The sequence below is a fragment of the Pristiophorus japonicus genome, chromosome 11 (assembly GCF_044704955.1).
Source record: "Pristiophorus japonicus isolate sPriJap1 chromosome 11, sPriJap1.hap1, whole genome shotgun sequence".
Classification (NCBI taxonomy): Eukaryota; Metazoa; Chordata; class Chondrichthyes; family Pristiophoridae; genus Pristiophorus; species Pristiophorus japonicus.
Window position 1 is genome coordinate 199,261,231 of NC_091987.1, and position 23,943 is coordinate 199,285,173.

General features: G+C 46.1%; 1 protein-coding gene across 1 annotated transcript in view; it reads left to right on the forward strand.

Moving 5' to 3' along the window:
* The first annotated feature begins 13,181 nt into the window (after positions 1-13,181).
* Positions 13,182-23,943, forward strand: part of LOC139276431 (A disintegrin and metalloproteinase with thrombospondin motifs 15-like) — a 54,477-nt gene continuing 43,715 nt past the window's right edge. The window contains exons 1-2 of the mRNA XM_070894410.1: positions 13,182-14,046; positions 20,398-20,786. Coding sequence (XP_070750511.1) covers positions 13,473-14,046; positions 20,398-20,786 — 963 coding nt within the window. The 5' untranslated portion in view covers positions 13,182-13,472. The remainder of the gene's footprint in view (positions 14,047-20,397; positions 20,787-23,943) is intronic.

The window sequence follows — 23,943 nt, forward strand, 5'->3', positions numbered from 1 at the left end:
AGGGCAGACAGCAGATTATGCTTATCGATACTGGCTCAGCCGTTACCATCATCCACACCCCATACCCTGAACGCCATGCAGCGACGGGCAAGAGTTATATGGCCCTTAAAGGGTTTAACGGTGATACAACCACCGCGTGTACAGGGAAGGTCACTGAACTTCAGTTGGGAGGCCTTACCTGTACGGTCCCAGCACCTATGCTGATGACCTCCCCCGACGGATGGGGAATTGTAGGGACAGATGTTTTGGATCAGTATGGCACGGTGATAAATTATAATCAGGACTGTGTTTGGATGGGATTGATAGATAAGGCAGGAGTGATAGAAATTTCAGATGCTCACTCAGTTTTTGCTATTAAAAAGCCAGCTGAGTATGACACTCCAGGGAGTGAAAATGAAGCTGTGGCAATACTAATTCGGGAATACCTAGCGGTGTTTGCCACATGCAAGCATGACTGTGGAAAATTGGCAGGCGAGGAATCTATTGAGGGACCCCCACTCATTCACTAAACAGTATCACATCCCAAGGGAGAGTCACCCTTACAGCCGAGACACCATAAAATCCCTAGTCGAGCAGGGTGTTCTTAGGACAGGCACTTTCACGACCAATTCACCTGCATGGCTGGTTAAAAAGCCTGATAGCAGCTGGCGACTGACTATTGATTACAGAAAGTTAAATTCTGTAACACCAGCCTACTCACTGGTACCATATTATCTCAAATTCCTGCTCGTTCCAAGTACTTCTCGACCCTCGACATCGCCAATGGATTCTGGAGTATCTCTGTTAAAGGGGAAGACCAGTACAAATTTGCATTCACATTTGAGGACCAGAGCTACACCTGGACATGCCTGCCTCAGGGGTTCCACAATGCCCCCATGATTTTCCACAAAAGAATGGCTGCAATTTTAAAAGACTTTTCCCGCCCTACCTGCTTCCTACAGTACATAGACAACCTACTGCTGGCAACTGACAGCATGGAGGAGCATCTGTCCCTTTTACATGAACTTTTGACATTGTTGGCTCAGGTGGGACTAAAGGTGAATCCCCGTAAGGCTCAATTAGTAAAAGAACAGGTCACCTTTCTAGGAGTGTCCATTTCTCCAGAGGGATCATCCCCCAACTCTCACAAGGTGGAGATAATACAGCGACTGCCATTACCCACTTCAAAAACAGCCCTACGACCATTCTTGGGTTTGGTGGGGTACCAAAGGAACTTTATCCCAGGCTTTGCAGAGTGTGCAAAGCCCGTGTATGATTTAATAAAACTGCAGGGTGACGACATACGCCCGTCATGGACTGATGCCCACACCCAGTCCGTGGTTAAATTAAAAACTGCAGTGATACAGGCCGCATGTCTGATCCCTCCTGATCCCATGCAGCCCTTCCATTTGGAGGTCGGGGCCACAGAGCAAAGCCTCACTGTAGTTCTGTGCCAAATGCGGGCTGATCGACTACAGCCCATTGCATATGCATCTCAAATCCTGCAGGGGGCAAAAAAGACGTATATCGCATGAGAGCGCCACCTACTGGCCGTCCTCTGGTCAGTACATCACTTTACCTTTATTACTGGGTTACAATCCTGCACAGTGAACACACACCTTTGAAACTATTGATGAAACCTGGAGATTCGCTAGTTTCCTCGCAGCGCCTCAGCAAATGGACATTGGAATTTATGGAAGGAGACTTTGATACCATTTTCAAACCCACCACCTTGCTGCCACAATTTCTGATCTATGAGGGGGACCTGCATGAATGTCCGTTACCCCTGATTAACTTTGAGACCCATCCTGTGCAGAAAGAGCCCATACAGGGTGCCCCAGATGTCTATATCGATGGGTCCTCATATTGAAGGATCCCCTCACACCAGATATGCTGTGGTATGACAGAGAGAATCATCCAGTGAAGATGCAACAGACAGTCTTCACAATATGCAGAAATCGTCGCACTTCTAACTGCTGTAAAGGAGACTTCAGATGGACCGGTGAATATTTGGTCCGATAGTGCCGATACTATAAACACCATGCTCTCCCTGCCCCTATACCACAAAAATGACTATTGTACGATAGACGGTAAGGCCCTGGTCCATGGGCACTGGTTACGCCTGCTCTGGTCATACCTTAAATAGTGATCCCAGCCCTGCTTCATAGGAATGGTAGCAGCCCATAGAAAAGAGGGTCCATATCGTGAGGGAGATTCCAGAGCAGACAAGGATGCTGCGATTGATGGGGAGATAGAGGATATAGTTGTTGAGCCCTGAAATGCTGTTAGCAAGGCCTCTCCAATAGATCACCTAGATTTAAAATCCCTGCTACAGCAATACTGATCATATGCTGTTGTAAGCACCTGGCACGAGGAAGGCAGACCCCTTCCTCAACCAACAGCCTGGGCTCCCAACACCATACTAGCCACTGCCCCTGACTCAGATGAGCAGTTGCTGAGGTTCAAAAGAAACCCAAAAGCCTGCCCGGTGGTTTGTGTTCCACCAGAGATAGGTCAGGAACAGCTTGGTGGCCTTCCATGAGGAAAACAATCGACCAATACGTGGCACAGTGTCTACTGTGCCTGTAACACAATCCTCCTGCATGCACTAACCGAGCCTTGCTTCAAAGCGCAACCACACCTCAAGGACCATGGACTCACCTCCAGATAGACTTCATTGGGCCACTTCCACAGGCGCAAGGCAATTTTCGGCATGCCCTAGTGGTGGTGGATCAATCCACTAAATGGATCGACACATTCCCCTGCCGCTCCAACACCGCAATCACAGCAGCCAAAACACTATTGGATCATGTGTTTTGTAGGTGGGGAGTACCAGTACAATTGGACAGCGATCAAGGTTCACACTTTACCGGTAACATTTTTACCCAACTGCAGGAAATGTTGGGGATAAAACATAAATTACATATTGCTCATCACCCCCTGTCATCCGGAGGGGTCGAAAGGGGGAACAGGACCCCCAAGTTAATGTTAAAAAAATTGTGCGTGGACCACCCCACTCAATGGGCTAACATGCTGCCAATGTGCTTAATGGCAATGAGGTCCACACCTCATAGAACAACAGGGGTCTCCCCATATCAGGCCATGATGGGGAGGCTCTAGAGAACACCAGGCCTGCTAACATTAACAGGGATGAGTCCCCTGACACTGAAAGCATGTAGTTCCAAGTGGCTGGAACAAGTGGTAGATCACACCAGTCAGATCAACCGATTTGTGGCCACCAATTGGGGAAGTCAAAAAGACAAATTAAAAAGTACTTTGACAAGAAAGTACGTCCTTTTGAATACGAGGTAGGAGACTCAGTAATGATTCCAAATCATGGGAAAAAGAAGCATGCCCAGGTGGTGGGGACCGCATAAGATTATAGACCGATTGAGCCCTGTGGTTTATTTGATTCAGTTACCAGGCAAAAAGGGTGTTAAGTACAAGAAGTGGTTTCACATTAATCAGTTAAAAATGCCAAAGAGTAAATACTGCACTGATCTTGTTTCCCACAGACCATGTGACGGATCCTCACAATTGTCAGGACGATATCGGCCACAACCAAAGCTGAGGGAAGATGGAGAAGCGGGAGCTGCAGCAGGACTCACAAACATCATCAATCATCAATGTGCTTCGAGAAGCGACGGTGCACTGAAGATACGGGAAGGGGAGAGTCTCCGCTGGAGATGTGATTGAACTATAGTAAATCCCCTACGTGGCCTACATCTTACGAGGTAGGGACCAAGTCAGGCTACCCACTTTTCTCTCTCTCCCTTTCAATGTCTATGATATGTGATCCCTGAGAAGATAAACCATATGAGGGGTCAATAAGGATATTTCCCCCTCAAGGTGGGGAGTTGTAAGAATAAAAGTGTTTATTCATGATTAAAATTGATTCTGTGTATGTATAAATGTTAAAAGTGTAGGTTATACGGAAAGGCCTAGTTGTGTGGAAACAAAATGAAAGCCCACAGTTTGCCAGACTGAGTTTTGAAAAAAACAAAATGAAAGCCTACAGAGCTGCAAGAGTTTTGTGTATTGGAAAGCCATTTAAATTAATCAAGAGATGGCTGAGTCAGGCCAGACAGCCACATGTGTGAGGAGAGCCAATAAAGAACTGCCCTGGAACCAAGGTTCAATCCTGAGGCTTTCGGAGGGACAATGCTTTGAGAGGTATAAAGAACTCAGCCAAAGACTTTTCTCTCTCTCCTCCACCAGCCAGCCAAAGGGAAGTAACGTATATCAATCTTTATTATCACCTCATTGTATCTGTTGTAACTAAGGTGGATGTGCATATGTGTGTGCGTGCGTTTAATAAACTGTTCCAATTGTTTTAAAAGAATTGTCTCACTGTCAAATTTAATGCCAGAGATTTAGAAATCTTACAATGCCACTTGAAGCACCTCACATGCAATGAATTATTTTTGAAGGACAGTGACTTTTGGCCCAGACTTTGCATTGAGAATAACAATGAAGCTAACATCGCTCACCGTTATTATGGAATAATTCGGACAACAACTTCTGGAGTTTGCACATGCGCAGCTAAACGCGGAAATCTGGAAGTTGCAATCTGAGTTACCCCGCTTCTCCACAGGCTGCGCTATAACAGAACCTCAGCATTGACATCAATGTAAAGGCATGAAGTTGGAGTACTTACTCACTAGTTACCTACTAAACTTGGCAGAAACAGTTAGGTCTGGTTCATTCAGATGTAATTGAATTTTTAATGGCGCATCAGTCATAATTAGTGCCAAACAACTTCTCTGGTCCTGAAAATATAATTTTACAAGTGTGGAGTCTCACTCCTTCAGAATTCAATTACAGTTGGAGATTTTAAAAATTATAATTTTTTTCTTTACTTTTTCTGCCTGTCTCTTTTTTCCCTTTATCTTAATCCCATATTTCTTTCCCAATCTTTATTTTACTTTCCATATATTTAAATCTAATTTATAAATCTTGCTTTATACCTGCTGGTTTAGACTCTGCGTGTCTCAGTGAGGATTCATCAATCTGATTGGTTGAATAGACTTGCTGTTTCTTGTTCTGCTCACACAAACAACAAATGTCCTGTAGAGGGTACCATGCTGGATCAGATGACAGCAAATCTATGTTTAAAAGCCCACAAAAACTCTGTGGGCAGCTATCAGTGAGGTGAATGGCGAGTGCCGTTCCTTTGCTGCTGACTGCAAAATCTGGGCCATAAGCAGACAAATGTGTTCAGCCATTTTGTACAAACAGCAATGAGGTGAACGACCAGCTAACCTGTTTCTTTTTTCCATTTGTTCTTGGCGTGTGGGCAATGCTAACAAGGCCACAGTTATTGCCCTTCCCTAGTTGTCCTGAGTGGGTCTTTTCTTTACAGTCCTGTGGTGACAGTGCTCCTACAATGGTGCTAGGTAGGGAATTCCAGGATTGTGACCCAGTGATGATGTCGGAACATTGATATATGTCCAAGTCAGCATAGTGTGTGATTAGGAGGGGATCTACGAGGCAGTGATCATGTTCTCACAACATTACCAATCTTCTTATTGATGTTGGAGGTTGCAGGGGAGGGAGGTACTGTTAAAATAACCTTGTTGAGTTGCTGCACTGCATCCTGTAGTTTGTATATACTGAGGCCACCATGTGTCCGTAGTGGAGGGGTGGATGTTAAGTCCAGTGGCTTCAAGCTAGCGACCTGCTCTGTCCTGAATGGTGTTGAGCTTCTTGTTACAGTTGCACCCATCTAGATGAGTGGTGAATATTCATCACACTCTTGACTTGAGCATTGTAGATTTCGGCTTTGCGGGGTCAGGAGATGAGCCACTCAATACAGTGCACCTTGTCTCTGTCCTGCTCTTGTAGCCATGGTGTTGATATGGCTGGTCCAGTTCAGTTCTAGTCAATGGTGACCCCCCAGAATGTTGATGGTGGTGGTCTTAGCAATGGTGGTACCATTGAAGGTCAAAGGGAGGTCATTGGGCATTTTCGTGTTTGAGATGGTCATCAGCATGAAAATTTATGATGGTGTTGTCTGAGGGAGGAATGTTGGTCAGGTTACTGAGATAATTCTCTGCTCTTCTTTGAAAAATGCTATGGTGTCTTTAACATACACCTGAGCCACCAGAAAATGAGGAAGGGGGAGTTCTGTTTAATGTTCCATTCATAAGTGGTACTGCATGGAGTCCAATGGGTCTTGTACTTGGAACATGGTAATCTCATTCAGTGATTGCGATTGGTTAGATTTAAAGAGTGTGGGTCGATTTTGACCTTTGGCCGACCGATCTTTTGAGACCAAAATCTCATTTATTTTTAGCAGGTGAGCTGCAGATCGTCCCAGTGCAGCTTGCTTGAGCTGAAGCAGCCGCCAACAAGGTACGTTGCAGCGATGGTCAAGATCTCAGAGGGTGGGGGTCTCAGACTGGCACCTCCATGAGGTGCGCCGACTTTCTAGAATAAAAAGGGCGCCAAAAAGTTACCTTCTAATTCTCCGAGCTCCTCAGGATGTCTTTGGCCTCGGAGTAGCACAGCACAAGGGGTGGGGGGGGGGGAGGCGGAGCCAGGTCTCGGCCCTGAAAACAGTGCCAGGACCTTTGCACATGCACGCTAGAGTGTGCACGCATGTGTAGTAGCTCCTCACAGCCCGAATCTCTGCGACGCTGCGTGGGAGGGGCCCGAAGCACGCCGCCCCTAGCTCTGGCCGAATAAGCTCCCCGGGCATTGAAGATGTGCTTAAATAGTTATCGGGACTCGGGCTTCCTAGAAACACCCACACCGATTATCGCTGAGATGATGATCAGTAACAGGTCAGAAAACTCGCACACAACTCCTGTTGACAGACGCAGCTTGCTCCATTTAACAAGACTATGTTCTGGCTGTGAGAAAACACTCCAGGTAAATGGCTAATACGGACTCGTGACTGAAAAGCTCAGATGTGGGACCTGCCCAATATTGACGACTCTGAGCTGGATTCGGGGTCCACGTCTTTGAACATTCTCTGACAACCACAGATTTCGGCAAAGTAAGGAGCTGACACTTCAAGACCGACTTGTGCATCCACGGGGAGCGTGCCTAGACTGGGGGAGAAACGCCCGGCTTTTATTCCGGACTGGTTGGAATTCTAAAAGTGGAATCTTGCAATCTGGAAGCACCAAATTAATAAACACCTAAATTAATAAGCGTCTAGGTACAAAATATGCCAATTCCGGTGCGTGCTCCAGTTGCAAGGTAGGACTTCTAATTTTTAATACTTGATTTAATGTTCATTTATTGTTATTTAAAAATTATGATGGTTTCTATGCATCTTTATGGTTAAAAGTGAAGTGGTTAATGTTTTGTAAAATCCCCTAACTTCCCTTCCCCCCCCTATCTCTCGCTGCCTGCGCCTAATTTATAAAATGTAGGCAAGGTTTTTCTGAGCGTACAAAAATCTACACTTACTCCATTCTAAGTTAGTTTGGAGTAAGTTTTTGCTGCCTAACTTGCAAAACAGGCGTAAGTGGCTGGCAACGTTCCCTTTTGAAAAAAAAACTGTTCTAAAATGAAACTATTTTAACTAACTAGAATTGGAGCAAACTAAATGCTGAGAATTGCAATTTCTAAGATACTCCATACTAAATTAGTTGCTCCAAAAAAATAGGAGCAACTCGAGCTGAAACGTGAGCCCATTTTTGTGGGCCCCAGAGGAACACGCTACAAAAATAATTTGACACTTACCTTTAGGGAGCCTCTTCAGTTCCATTGCCCGTGGAACTGATCTGACCAAAAATGGCAATTGGGGTCCTATTTGCATCATAAGACCCTGATTCCATATTAAAAGGGGCCTATCGCCTGAAACAGGCAGGCGCTTTGGAGTCCTTTCAAAATGGAGTCGGCTGCATCGCCAGGGTTAACGGGCTACCGAATCCATTTTGAGGCCAGGCGAAGACAGGGAAAATCACTCCCATTTTATGTTGTGTTGATAGACTGCTAGACTGGAATTCTGATAATACAGTGATTAACAGCTGCATTGCATGGTGGTAAAATGTTGGGAGTACAATTCAGGACTTTGATGCTGTTCATTGTAACACTCATTCTGTAATATTAGATCACGTAAATATTTTGTTACCTCATCTTGATACATTGATTTAAACAAGTACTTATGAAATGTTTCTATAATTAAAATTTGACGAACCAATATCAGAAAGGCTTGCATTGCTTGAGTTACAGGGATTGAAGATTATCGGGGCGGGCTCAAAAATTAAACAGGGCGGGATGAGTATCAGTGCCTCAGTGAGTAACACCTTCACCTCTGAGTCAGAAGGTTGTGGGTTCAAGTCCCAGTCCAGAGACTTGAGCACAGAAATCTAGGCTGCCACTCCAGCGCAGTATTGAGGGAGTGCTGCACTGTCGGAGGTGCCTTCTTTTGGTTGAGACGTTAAATCGAGGTCCCATCTGCCCTCTCAGGTGGATGCAAAAGATCCTATTTCGAAGAAGAGCAGGGGAGCTTTCCCCAGTATCCTGGCCTATACCTATCCCTCAATCGACATCACTAAAACAGATTGACCGGGAAATTGCCGCGAGCCCCGTTTGGGGTCGTCAACATCCGCGAGGCGGGAGTTCCTGCGCCAGGCATGGAAGTCCCGCCCTGTTCGCGAAATTGGGGTGACCGCCCCAGAGAGGAAGTGGAGCGCAAAAATACGCGCTAAGTGAGCGGAAGCACTGGGCCGTGTCACGCTGCCGTGTACAAGGAGCCCTTAACCTTCATTAAAGGGGAGGGAGGGCCACGCTGGAGAATCTGCGTGGCCCGACACGGACCACCAGGGAGCGGCCATGTCGTCGGCCTAAGCGGAGTGCCGGATTGCAGATCATGGCACGGACCCTGCGTCCAAGGAGGCAACAGGTAAGTCGGCCGATTTTATTTTTTACACGCACCTCGAATTTAACTAGCACCCCGCGAGCAGCCGGGCCGCCATGTACACACCTCCTGAAGCTGTCGCTGTCATTGCCCGGCGCAGCTTCAGGGGGTGATACCAAACCTTTTGTCCGGGGCGAAAATGGGTCGCTATGCACGGTGATGTCGTCGTTACCAGGGACGCAGAGGAGTGGGCGCTACCGGTTACCGCTGCCGCTAAACTACTGCGGAATTTAGTGGGAGTCTTTAATGGTGCTGCACCTGGGAGCGCTAATGGGAGGCGCAAACTACCCCAACTTCTCCGCCGTTATCGGGTCATTAGCACATTGCTGTTTGTGGGAGCTTTCTGTGTGCAAATTGGCTGACGTGTTTCCTACATTATATCAGTGACTATATTCCAAAAAGTACTTCATTGACTGTAAAGTGCTTTGGCACGTCCGGTGGTCGTGTAACGCGCTATATAAATGCAAGTCTTCCTTTCAAATTCCACTTTAACTGGTTGAAATTAACGGCAAGACCAGTTGTCGCCGTGAGGTGGCGCCGCTGAGCCTTGAACAAAACCTTGTAACCAGCACAGTGAGAGCCACCTGTTGTAAACACTAGCACCGTTCCCCCCCACATCAGATCCTATCTCAAACAAACCCTGTGGTTAAACACAACTCCCTGGATACAACGACGAGAGTGAATGTGATGAGGGGATAAATACCTCCGGGGCCCCTCAGTTTGAGAAACATTTGGCAATCACCCTGTACATTTCTGGAGGTCGGAGCTGAGTGAGCACTGATTTGGAGGGGAACATAATGAACGTTGGGTTCGTTTATAGCTCATTTTAAATAAGTCGTGGCAGCCGTCATTGCATAAAAATTGCAAGGAAGACTACAACCCCTGATTAGTTCATTTGTGTCCCTATTAAGATTAACTGCTAACAGCATCAAATATTCAGAGAGCGCGATCAGCTGGACTGATGATAACTTCAGTGATCCCCTGATTCCAGCCTGGGTTATCAGAGGTAAACATTTCGCCGGCTCGATCTGTTCTCTGGCGTATCTCTCTCCCTCTATATATAGAGATCTATCTATCTATTTATTTTTTTAATCTATTATCTATCTGTCTGTCTGTCTGTCTATCTCTCTGTCTGTCTGTCTGTCTGTCTGTCTATATCTCTGTCTGTCTGTCTATCTATCTATCATCCTTGCTGTCTATATAAGTACTGTTATATTGTGGACGATATGAAGGTTATATTGTGGGGGTGGGGCAGATACCCTCAGCTCATTTGGGGAAGGAGTCAATCGCCGCTATACCGCTATTGCAGGCCTGACTGAAGCAGCTACCGTGACATAAAGCCAGCGGGCGGGCCCCCACCCCCCCGGGACCTGGGAAGGGTGGGCTGCTCTCTCCGCTTGAAGTGAAGACCTTTGCTCCCGGGATCCTGGGCGGTGAGGAAGATCTCCGGGGCGGTGATTCAGCCCAGATGCCGAGCTCGACGGCAGTACCCGGGTTGAGCGATAGGGCGAGATCGGCGCTGTTGTCCAGCAAATAGCCCAAAAGAAGCGATCAGCATTTTAAATAAACCACCCTGACCCCAAATAAGAAAGCGATTGCTTCAATCATTATCCCGAATGTAACTAAATCATTCCTTTCGCTCATTTGTCTAATTGTTTCAGTAAACCGTTGAAGTTGCAGCCGGTTATAGTTTGCCCGCATTCCCACTGCCAGTTCAAGCACGTGGGGAGATCCCGTCCGAACTGACCCCCGTCCGGACGGAATTCCTCATCGGCGCCAAACCCCGGAACCTCCCTCGGGGGCCGGCGCCTCACAACTTGAGCCGCCTCGGGGAAATCCCCTCCGTGCCCTTCAGTTCCGCGCGGAGGGGTTTCCTGTACGGGCTGCTCCTGCACACCCTCAACTTTGCCATCCTCGCCGGCCGTCCGGACACGCCATGGCGTACCATCTTGCCGTCCGGAGGAGGCGGGGGTCCCCGATGGAGGGCACTCTACGCAGGGGTCCTCCCACTATTCATCGGGGACTTGGCCTGGAGGGTGGTGCACGGAGCAGTGCCGTGCAACAAATTTTTAAGCCGGTTCACGGACTCCCAGGCCGCCTGCAATTTCTGCGGTCTGGAGGAGTCCGTGTTCCATGTTTTTATTGAGTGCACGAGGTTGCAGCCCCTGTTCCATTATTTGAAGGGGCTGCTCCTGAAATTCTGGCTGCACTTCAGTCCCACCCTCCTGATCTTTGGGCACCCTGTGCGGAGGGGAGCGGGTAGGTCCGAGGGCCTCCTCGTAGGACTGCTCCTGGGCACGGCCAAGGGTGCCATCAGCCGGTCCAGGCAGCGGGCGGTCGAGGGGGTCGTTCAACCTGACTGCCTGCCTCTCTTCCGCTCTTACATCCGGTCCAGGGTGTCCTTGGAGATGGAGCACGCGGTGTCCACCGGTACGCTCGCGGCCTTCCGCGAGAGGTGGGCACCGGAGGGACTGGAGTGCATCATCACGCCCGGCAACCAAATTTTAATTTGATTTTACGTTTTAAAGTTAATTTGTTTTAATTGCCGGTGCTTTTAGTGTCCCCTTCCCTTTTATAGGGGGCACTGGGGAAAAATTGTGATTTTAGTGCCCAAAAAAAAAAAACCAAAAAAAGAAAAACACAAAAAAAAAAACAAAAAAAGGGGGGGAAAAAAAGGGCCTTGTAAATGTCTGGAGTGTCACCCAGGTTGGGTGGCACCGTTATTGTTTTATGTTTTCACAGGTAGACTCTAAAAGAGTTTCCCACTGCCAGTTACATCAGATCTGCAGGAATTGTGTGCCTTAAATGATTTAAACGCGAGGAGATTGGTGTGAACACCTGCACTGGGTTAGTGGCACAGTCTTTGTCTATAACATACTCTCACTGCGAGTTCCTAACCCGTTGTGTGTGTAACAACGACAAGCGGAGTGTGGAATTATGTCTGCATTGAGGGTCAGTTAATATTTACTGACTGTTGCGGGACTCGGAGCGAACTATCATCCTTAGAGGTGCTTCCAGATGTGAGAAAGACTGGGACACGCTGGACGGTACTCTTGGAGCGGATTCCCCTTTGCTGGAGGGTGTGATAAGCCGAGGAGAGTGGCTGTGATGCAGCGCTGCCCCGGCGCTTGGCTCTCTGAGCGATCGCAATGACATTGCTGGGAAATGCAATGATTTAACACACACACACACTTGCTTCATTGAACACCGCGGAAAGCGCATTCTGCGTTGCAGAAGGCTGAGAATACAGGGTGAGAACCGGTGCCAGTTGTGAAGCTTTATGTCACTTTGCTCTCTCTGCAACACACTTGGGGCGATTCTTATCTGCGCTGCTCCCTCCTCCCCTCAAGATGTCTTGTCCGCGGGATGTGTGTGTGAGTGTATACAGATTCACTAATACAATCCTAGTTTGGATAACAGCCGCTTTTCATTCAGAAAGGACACTCAAGCGACCATCACCATTAGAAGGGCGATGCGCCTTAATTCGCCGCGCCTGTCCTTCAAATGCGAGTGCACCTTTCAAAAGGTTGCATAAGTATCTGGAGGGGGAAAGCTTGCACGGCTACGGGGACAGGGCAGGGGAGTGGGACTAGCTGATTTTTTTTTTGCATATCCTTCACCCAATTTATTATATAGAATGATTTAGATAATTATTTCAATGCACATTGTGCAAATTAAAGTTTACAAAAAAAACCCAAAAAAGCAGGTGCCAAGCGTGGGCACGCCTGGTTATACCTCGTACAATATACTCTGTAATATAATCGGGATGGGTTCATTGGGCCGAACGGTCTCCTTCAGTGCTGTAACCATTCTCTGATTCTGTGAATAATCCCGGTGTGTGTGTGTGTGTGTGTGTGTGTGAGAGAGAGAGAGCGGCTTCTCTATAAGAAAGTACTGAAAGTGGGAAGGCGGACGCGAGCAATAATTTCAGGCTCCCAGCCCAGAGTCAAAGCAACCAAACCCGACTTCTCCCCCAAAAGCCAATCTTGAATCGAGCCCATGTCAGAAGAGTAGTTAGCAGAGCCTGGTTCTGAATGCAGCCGGATGACTAGAAGGGGTTAACTAGAGGGGTGGAACCCGGGGGTTGAGATGCGCTGCTGTAACATTCATCATGTCAGGTACTTCACGGTAAAATAATAAAGCAAGTCCCTGGACCTTGGCCACGGTCAAACCATCTGGGTGGCATGCAACACCTCCCCATCGTGATAGGATGCACATTGATAATATTTGCAGGGGTGGGGGGAGAGCGAACCCGCCTCTATGTGGTTGAAACACTACATTATATTAAAAAAAAAGCCACACATCCAATAAGCATTTTCCAGGAGGTCCCTGCCCTGATTTGCACGGCTGTTTACCCGTGACAGAATGTATATAAAGCCCAGTCTGCCTCTACACTCCAACACACAGGTACCAGAGGTAATGGAGCAGTCTTGCAGCAGCCGTGGATTTTACATTACAGAGCTCGCAGATTGATGAGAAAAATACAGCTCTCTGGATTTAATCTCACGAGAAAGGAACTCCCTCTTTTTTTCAGATAAAGGATCGGTTTTGGACTTTTTAAAAAAAAAAGGAATTTCACTTTTTTTGGGGGGTGGTGAGAAGAGAATATAACCTAACAATGTTAGCGGTAACTAGATCGATCATAATTGTGGATCTTGTTCTGTTATTCAGCGAGTGGGCTCGGTGCATGGAAAGTCAGTTTGTCACCCCGGTCCGGCTAGACGCTCCCTCCAGAGACAAGCACTTCTTCCAGAGAAGCCTCGAAGATGCCCACGGGCGCAAGGAGGTGGCTTTTAAAATCAAGGCGTTCGACCAGGAGTTTTATCTGAATTTGGTGCCTGACTCCAGCTTCCTGGCGCCGGCGTTCAGCGTCCAGTCGCTGGCTGTTGCGCCCCGCCCCGCCTGGGGTACCAGCTTGAGCCACTGCTTCTTCTCGGGCTCTGTCAACGCCGACCCAGGATCTTTCGCGGCGCTCAGCCTGTGCGACGGTATGCACGGGGCGTTTGGTTCGCGGGGCTCGGAGTATCTCATCCAGCCGCTCAGAAACCAGAGCGGCGCCCCGAACGGCGCAGGTGCCGCCAGCACTCACGTTATCCGCCGCAGGAGCGCCTCCAACCCCTGGGCTAACGCCACCTCCAGATGCGGCGTGAGTGGGACCCATGCAAATGTGCAAGTCCTCGAGAAATTTAAAGGTGATCTGATTCATTTCTCTCCCCTCCCTCTCGCCGGCAAGAGTATTTTGCAATTTGCAGATTCATTGTAATTTTCGGAAGGCGCATCAAAAAAAATGTCTTTCCACTGATTTGCAACGAGTTTACATCAAAATTTCCCGGTCACACATTTTTGCAAACAGCAAATTCTTCGCAGCAAGTTGGGGGGGTTTCTGTAACTGTGTTTTAGTTTTAAACTGCTTTGCATTTTTAATTGAATGTAGGCATTGCATGCAGTCAGTACTTTGCATTTGTCAATTTCGGTAACTGACTCGGTCGAGAAATGACCAGCCCGTCAGTTACATCAGGAAGTCGGTCATACATAACATTTGGGCGCATTGCCCTTCCACATCTGCACACTCAGCCCTTCCGTGCAAAAAAAAAGCTTTTTTTTTGCTGTTGAGGCCTTTTGCGCCATGATTTCCTGCGATTCTGGCTTTATGTGGGCGGAATATATATCAAATGCAATGCAACGCACCCGCTGAAATGTCCCGAGGTAACTTTGTATCTTTGGATGTAGCTGCGGTTGCAGTCACTGGGTGTGTACTTGGCGCTGACGGGAAGGCGGGTTCAAGAACCATTCCCTTTTCCTTCTTATTGCAAAGTGAAACTTGGCCTTTCCTGCCCACCCCTATCTCCCGTTCCTTCTCTGAGCTCCAGCTGCAGTTTTCAAGCCCCTGCTTCACACTGCCTGTGTCAGCATGCAATGCGCATGTGTTCTGCCCCTCACTGTATATCTACAGAGGGATTGAGCCTCGCATTTCACGTGATCAGACTTGTCATGTGTGACCCCCGCACTGCAGCTGTGCATTTTACCCTGTCTTACATCAGTCACATTGGCGGGAGTGGGGCGGGTTGTGCTGGTCTGGTGGTTATGAAGTCGCTTCTTGTGTATCTCAGAGCCTTGATGACTTTCACTCCCTCACAGCGGCAGCCGGGCAACCATCTTGCAGCTGAAACATTGACAGACCAGCGGTATCCGCATGACTGCAACGACTTTAGCTGTTAACCCTTTGCAGGCGGCAGGACCAGTTCAGCACAGCAACGTTTCTCGTTTTAGTCCAGGCACACACATGTTCAGTTTCAATATAAATCGTTTACTTTGCAGTAATCTGCTACCAAAGAGGAGCTAAAACGATGCAGCACTATGACATGGCACAGGACTGCCATCCTGCCTCTGTGCTGTCAAGACAGCTTACTTGACATCCAGTCCTGGATGAGCTGCTATTTTCTCCAAACATTGGGAAGACCGAAGCCGCCACTGTCTTTGGCCTCCACCGCAAACTCCGTTTACTTGCCACTGATTCCATCCCCCGTCCCTGGCCACTATCAGGTTGAAGGGGGAACCAGTCATGTTTGCAACCTATTTGAGGCTGCCTATTTCCACCTCTGTAACATTGCCTGCCTCCACTTTTGCCTCAGCTCATCTGTTGCTGAAACCCTCATCCATGCTTTTGATCCCTCCAGATTTGACCATTCCAAAGCTCTCCTGACTGGCCTCCTATCTTTCACCTTCCATACACTTGAGCTCATCCAAAACTCTGCTACCCGTGTCCTAATCCGCACCAAGTCCCTGTCACCCATCACCCCCGTGCTCGCTGATCGACATTGGCTCCCAGTCAGGCAACATCTCAATTTAAAAATTCTCATCCTCCTGTTTACATCCCTACATGGCCTCTCCCTTCTCTATCGCTGTAACATCCTTCAGCCCTACAACCCGCCAAGATCTCTGCATCCTACAACTCTGGTCTCTTGTCCATACCAATCCCCTTGCCCCACCATGGGCGGCCGTGGCTTCAGCCATCCAAATCTTAAACTCTGACATTTCCTTGCTAAAGATCTCCGACTCTCCACCTCACTCTCCTCCTTTAAAACCAAGCTTTTAGTCACCTGGCCTAATATTTCCTTCTTTGGCTCAGCACCAATTATTTGTTGCTTTATTACGTTCCTGTGACGTACTGAGGGACTTCCTATGTTAAAGGCACTATATATATGCAAGTTGTTGTAGCTCGGGTCATAAGTGATGGCTTGCTTCCTTGTCACTTTACTCCCCGCCCACAACCCCACCCCCTGCCCTTACTCCATCGCTACCACTGTCTCACAGAGTGGGAAGGTAATTAAATCTAAGACAATTATTTATTATACAAAACTATTTGGAGGCTGCAAAGTACCATTTAGAAAATGTCTTCGCCAATGATTAAGAGCACATTGAATCTCTCCTCCCCTATTCTTGTCAACTGGACTAAAATTACAAGATTGAGCCTATCCTCTAGAACCAAAATTTACCTCCAGTGCACAGCCGATGATACCAGTGAATCCAAGACAATCGGAACGAGGCTGTCTAACTTCCTTAAGATCTTTCTGTAGCTTTATGAAAATGGATGTGCTGTACCTTATGGCTTTCATGGTGGATTAAAAACAACTCTCCTTAATTGTACATCATTTAGAACATTAATTATTAATCATAAACTAATTTCTGCTGAGAACAATTTGTGACACCATACTCTTGTTACCTCTCGTTTGGATATATTCAGCTTTACCTTAACTGGAATGGGACTAATGACTAACTGGCACTGAGTTAAATGGGGCAATTCAATCATGGAATTCTCTTATTGTTACGATCCACTTGAGATTTGGAGATTTAGGAGGTTATCAGAATCACCTGATATTCCCGATACCGTAAATGCACTGTGTATTTTTGGCGCTAAGCCATAAAGATTCTGAGTTATGTTGAGTTAGCTGATCTTGCCTGGACTCGAGGTTGAGATTCTACATTTGGCTTCAGTACTCCAGCCTAGGGAGGTAATAAAAATCAGATTGGGATCCCTGCTCCTCTTTATTGTCCAGTGTCCCCTGGCAGAAAATGGGTATATATGGATGCCAAGTAAGAAACGGATTGAATTCATTTTAATGCCTATTGATGCTTGAATAGTCAGCCAGTAGTTACTGTCTAGTTGTGGTGGAGGAGTGGTGAGAGATCATGGCGGAGGGGCGGTGAATGTTTGTGACGGAGGAGCGGCGAGAGATCATGGCGGAGGTGCAGCGAGAAAGCGTGGCAGAGGTGCGGCAGATGAGGGTATGGGTTCAGAAGAGTCAAGGGCCCAGGGGCAGCATGGGCCAGCCCACACTGCAAAATGTGTGCGCACTAGGTCTGTGCAGCAGAGCAGGTCTCCAGTTAACCCTTGCCACTGGATAAAAGCCTAGCTCTGTCAAGCCCATGTGGTGGCTGATGTGCAATAGTCATCACACATTAAAAAAATCCACGCACAGGCATCTTCCACCCCTTCAATTGGAGCTCAGAACTGGAACATTGGGTCCTTCATTGAAACATCTGTGAACTCATATGGAAGCACGTCATCCTCATTCGAGGGACTGCCTATGATGATGATGACGGTCTAGCTTCACACATGAAGAATAGCCATTTGGACACGGTACCAGATGGAGGTCAGGCCCAGTCGAACTTTATCCCAGTAAGAGTTGGCACCTTTAAGAGAAAAGAGGGATGAAATAATAATTTACTTTGAAGTAGAGGACAGCGAGTTACTTGAACTGATCTCCATTCTCTATCCAGTACAACATGCACTGAAATATCCACTCTTGGTAGTCTGTCGTATCCAACAAAGATGTTGATGTGCTAATCATCAATGGCCTGTGTCTTCAAGTGGCTGTATAGGCCAATTCTGGATGCACATAGTCTCTTGCACATCAGGCAAGGGAAGTTTGATACGCCTGATGCTGACAATGCTGCCACCTGATGTCGTCTATCTCTAGTGTCCCGCAGGCATTGACATTGGCTTTCTTCGAAGGTCTGGCAGGCAGTCCTTGTGAGGGTTCGCCACTGGATTTTATTAGCTGCTCTATTCTCGACTTTGGTCGGATGCCACAGTGCTAGAGGTTAGCCTGAATGCAATCTTTGTAGCGCTTGCGGGGGCGCCCCTGGTGTCTTTGACCTTCACAGAGCTCGCCGTGAAGAAGCCGACGAGGGATCCTTGACTCATCCATGCGGATGACATGTCCAGCCCACCGGAACTGGGCTCGTATGATCATCACCTCAATGCTAGTTGATTGTGCTCTCTCCAGAACCTCAAAGTTTGACACCCGGTCTTGCCAGCATATGTGGAGTATAGATCTGAGACTGCGCATATGGAAAGCTTCAAACTTTTTGATGTGATGTCTGTAGGGTGTCCAGGTCTCACATCCATAAAGGAGAGATGAGAGAACGACTGCTCTATACATCAACAGTTTAGTTGACAGTCAGATGTGGTGGTGACTCAACACCTTAGTGCGCAAGTGACCAAGTACCTGGCTGGCTTTACAGATCCTTGCATCAATCTCCTTGTCCAAGGACCCATCACTTGATATAGTGCTGCCAAGATACTTGAAGCTGTCCACTGTCTTTAGTTGTATACTGCCGATGGAGACTGTGGGAGCAGGTGCTGTGGTGCCAGGGGCAGGCTGATAGAGAACCTCGGTTTTACTAAAGCTGATGGTTAGGCCAAACAGTTCTGTTGCCTCAGCAAATTTGCTGAGTATGAATTGTAGGTCACTCTCCTGGTGTGCCATGAGGGCGCAGTCGTCAGCAAAGAGTGCCTCTAGGATGAGTCGTTTCCGTACTTTGGTCTTTGCAGCAAGGCGGCGAACAGTGAACCATCTAAACGATATTTCAGGTAGATCCCAAACTCCAAGTTTGGGGTCTACCTGAAATATCGATTAGATGGTTCATTACAATATCCATTACAATACTAGTTAAGGACAACTTTTAAATTGAATGGATAGATCTTGGCACTCGTGTAGTGTTGCAGTTCTTTATTAAAGAAAGGGAGTGCTGTGACATATTTGGTGCTCGCATAGCTGATCAGATCACTTGATTTCATTCATTGATGTTACTAATATAAATCTTCCATCTTTCTATGCATTTCTATAATTCCTTTTTTTGTAACACTTCTTATTTTCCTTTTTCAGAGGTAGATCTACCACATGCACCAACCCTGGCTGACAGCTTTGCCAGATCAATTTATTGTAAGCAGTTTATAGAAGGATAGAGCTATGCATGGGGCAGGGAGGTGGAGGCGACCTCAATGCTTCCACCAAGGCTAACGTCTCACCATTCAGATCTCTGGAGACCAACAGTTTGGGCAAATTCATTGTTTCTACACATGCAATGTGCTTTGTTCTATACAATAATCCAATGGTACCAGACCCAGGGTCCTACGAACGGGGAATATGGAGCCCAGTTTTACATTTTTTAAATTAAATAACTTCAGGACTTGTGAGGTTTTCTAACTACAAAGAGCTCTCAAAATCTGGAGCTACAAGAGCAACAAAAGGGCCACTATAATGGCTCATACCGATTCGATGTTTCAATGTGCTGAAGATGACGATGAAGCATTTACCAATATTTTTCCACATGCTTTGTGACAACCATAATCAGAAAACCTAACACACGGTACTTTACCTCATTCAGTATGCTTATATTTGTCACTTACCGAATTACTTTCCAGGCTGACTGTCAATTGACTTTCTTTAAATTGGAGTGAAAGTCTATTGATCGACAGATCAGCAAGATTAACTTTAACACGATTAATATTGTTTTAAAGCAATCTTCTAGTTGTACATTTTTGTTCTCCATCTCCCTTAGATGGTAGATAGTAAATGCATTAAGGGCCATTAGGCCCATTTAAATATATCAAATCCAATGCTCACCTTCTCAGCATATCCTTCATTCTCTTCTCTTTACAGAAACGCATCTCATTGCTTCTTGAACCCAGGACAATAATTAGTGGATAGCTATTTCAAACTAACAATATTTTTGATGAATGGGATTTGGCAAGTCTGACTCCAATAGGCAGCCACTGAACCAAGCTTTAATTGGTCTTATGGATAGCAGTGTAATTATGTCCTTGTATTGTTAAACTGTGTATTTAGTTTATGTGCATGCCAGTGTTGCTGGCTACTGACCCACTTGTCAGCAGTTATCTCAGTGTATTTGCCAGATTTGCTAATGTTGACTATTTTAACAAATCCTCCCAGCTTAACAATCTGGCAACTTCACCTTGGTATTGCTGCCAGCTTCATAAGATGGGCATTTGAGGATCTGATGGCACTGGTATGCCAATAAATCCAATAGCAAAGCAATTTTACAATACTATTGTACCCATGGTTGGGTACCCATATCATCAGGTAAGGTACAAGTTCTATTGATGTTTGTGGGTTAAGTTGTACTCTTAAAATAAATGTATATTTAATGAAGGTAAGCACTAGCAAAATGTCCTTCTTTATTTTACTTAACCAGCATCAGACCCCTGCTAACATTTTAATTTTCTCTTTTTAAAGCATCCCATACCATGGATCCTTCACCTAACGGGGAACTTGTGGGTAAAAAGTCCAGTAGATCCAAGCGTTTTGCATCAATTTCCCGTTTTGTGGAAACTTTAGTGGTGGCCGATGAGTCCATGGCCAACTTCCACGGTGACGACCTTAAACACTACGTCCTGATGTTAATGGCAGTGGCAGCAAGGTTATACAAACACCCCAGCATATTGAACCCTGTCAATGTTGTGGTGGTGAAGTTTATGGTCATCAATCATGAAGACAAGGGCCCGAAAATCTCCAGCAATGCAGCGCTAACTCTGAGAAACTTTTGTGCGTGGCAGAAGAAGTTTAACAAGGCCAGCGATAAGAATCCCGAGTACTATGACACTGCAGTCCTTTTCACAAAACAGGTATGTTCCTTCATCTCCTTTTCTATTGTGATTGATGACATGTCAGTACCCATTAGGAGCACGGAGAAGTCAGTGTATCTTCTCTGTCTGCACAGACCTTTCCTCGCTGGAATATGGAATGATTCTACGGCCTAAGACATGGTACTGCCAGTTCCACATGGACAGCTCAAATAAACACTCCCAATCTGATCCATTTCCATCCCTACATCTTGCTCCATCAGGAATTTGATTTTTCAGTAAAATGCTACAAGTTTATCTCTGTGCCATATTACAAAATATTCTAGGCCTAGGCTGTGATGCACTGTAATGTCTGATAAATCACGCGCTGTGGTTCCTTCTCTAATAGAAGAACATGTGTAAAGCGCCCACTTCATACCATACCTTTACAATGCTTCCAATGAAAACATATCAGAAAGGATTTAGTGCATATGTATTTTATACAGTAAAACAAAATCCAGCGACTGTTATTTTAGTAATTCATAGTTATATACTATTTTGTATCAATGGGATATTCATTGAAGGGAAATAACGAGTTAGGATGGGGTCATTATGTTACTGCAGCCAAAGAGATTCAGCTTCCCATTTATTTCAATAGATCCATAGACATCTTTTTTTATTGTTATGAAGTGTATGTACCTGAATCAAAAATCTTAGCAATGAACTGGTCTAAACTGGCTGTTTAATTAACATGTCCTATTCATACACAGGCTCATGCACTTTTGTTTTTATAGATCAAAATTCAACGTGCCAGAACAGCTCTATTTCTAGACCACTGGAGCATTGACCCTGAAACTTGTGTCTGCTCTTCTTCATTTGGACAGCTTGTGTGTTTTATTCTGTCACTCATTAACTGCTAACTTCTCCTCGGGTTCACAAAACCAGTTTCTTGATGGTTTGGCTATTAATGGAGCATGTTCAGTTCGGACATTTACTAAATTAAATATATACCAGGTCAGCAATGCTAAATCAGTCTTTAACCTGAGCCAATCAGGTAATGTCTAAACTCTGTAATAAGGGCTTTTGAGAAATGATCTAGCCAACTGAATACAACAAGCCAACAAGATTGATCATTTTTTTGCTCTTGGTGTTCAGATTCAAGTACAATCAATCTAAATCCCCAACAAAAACATGTGCTTTTTTTTTTTGCTCCTTTTGTCCGACCGCCCCCCCCACTCCACTTCTGACCCTTGCTAGGGTACAGCTCCATGTGTGCAAACTGCTCTCTGGCACCTCTCTACGTGAGTCATTCTTAAGTAGTTTACAGAATGAGTGTCGGCAGACTATTCATTTATGGAGAGCATCACAAGCTGAGCTCGAGCTTGTTCTTCTTCGATGCCCTTGCAAGTGTACAGCAGGGGTTGTTGGATAGCAAATAAGAGTGGGAACCTGCTTGGTTTAAATTTCCTCTTCCGTGCTCAAAGAAACTGAGGTCAATTGAAACGCAGCAACTGTTCTTATTGGCAGAAGTCTGTGTTCTTGCTGCGACTTGTGTTATTGGAAGATCATTGGTTCTGCAGAGCTACACGCTTTGTTTGTTTGCACTATAACCACAGGTGTTTGCATGTGCTTTGCAAGTCCCATTATGGTTTAGAGGGACAGATCAACTGATACATTCTGCCTTTCGATGCTGAGATAGGGTGAAGCAGGTATTTCAAAATTCCAATCACCACGGTACTGCACCAAAGCAAAATACTGTGGATGCTGGAAATCTGAAATAAAAACCGAAAATGCTGGAAATACTCAGTAGGTCAGACAGCAAGTGTGGAGAGAGAAAGATAGTTAACGTTTCAGGTTGATGTTCTGAAGAAAGGCCATCGACCTGAAACGTTAACTCTCTTTCTCTCTCCACAAATGCTGCCTGACCTGCTGAGTATTTCCAGCATTTTCTGTTTTTATACCATGGTACTGCACTTGCTTTCTGAATGTATCTCTTCTTACATATGTAGCTTTCACAGAAGACATGGGTTTCGGGTGAGGTGCGCACGAGACCTGCTTCCCTTCAGCTCCAGATGTATCCTCATGTCTGTATTTCTACATTTCCTGTAAACTTCTAACTTTATTTTTGACTGAAAATATCAGAGAAAAATTAGGAATGTGTAATTTGTTAACCCGTTTTTAGCATTCCTGTTCTCCTCCTCCCAGACCAGACACCATTTACTTTCTCATGCTCTGTTCTGTTATTGCACATCACGGTCACTTTCCTTTCCATAACTCCTGTTTTCATGCCTTATTGGCTTTGTTCCCAGGTCTGAAGCAGCTCCACTCTGCAATTATAGGGTCCTTTCCTCTGATGCATTCAAAGCCAAGGTTCACTCTCTAACACCTCAGCGAGTAGATGCTCCAATAATAAACTTTGTAAGAACATATGAAGTAAAAGAAATGCTGTCATCTGTTTAGCTGATGTTCAGGTCTCAGTTTTGGTCATGTTAGAATCAGACCGAGTAACTAGCCATGTGCTATAAGTTGCTTGTGATATCCTGGAGCATAAGCAGTGTTTACTAACCTTGTTCACGACTACATTGTAATCTACTGAAGCTCCCAAGAAAACCATGCTATGTAGAGGCAGAGAGGTTGTTTCCACTGGTCGGGGAGACTAGAACTAGGGGGCACAGCCTCAAAATACGGGGGAGCCAATTTAAAACCGAGTTGAGAGGGAATTTCTTCTCCCAGAGGGTTGTGAATCTGTGGAATTCTCTGCCCAAGGAAGCAGTTGAGGCTAGCTCATTGAATGTATTCAAATCACAGATAGAGAGATTTTTAACCAATAAGGGAATTAAGGGTTATGGGGAGCGGGAGAGTAAGTGGAGATGAGTCCACGGCCAGATCAGCCATGATCTTGTCGAGGGGCTCGATGGCCTACTCCTGTTCCTAGTTCTTATGTTCTTATGTTCTTATGTACAGATGAAACCCTCTATTTTAGTCAAATCACCTGATTTTTGAACCATCCGGGTTGTTACATCGCCATATGCAAAGCTCAACTCAATTTTTTTTATTCGTTCCTGGGATGTGGGCGTTGCTAACAAGGCCAGCATTTATTGCCCATCCCTAATTGCCCTTGAGAAGGTGGTGGTGAGCCACCTTCTTGAAGTGTTGCAGTCCGTGTGGTGTTCTTCATAGTGGTTTGGTAAAACTGAGTGGCTTGCGAGGCCATTTCAGA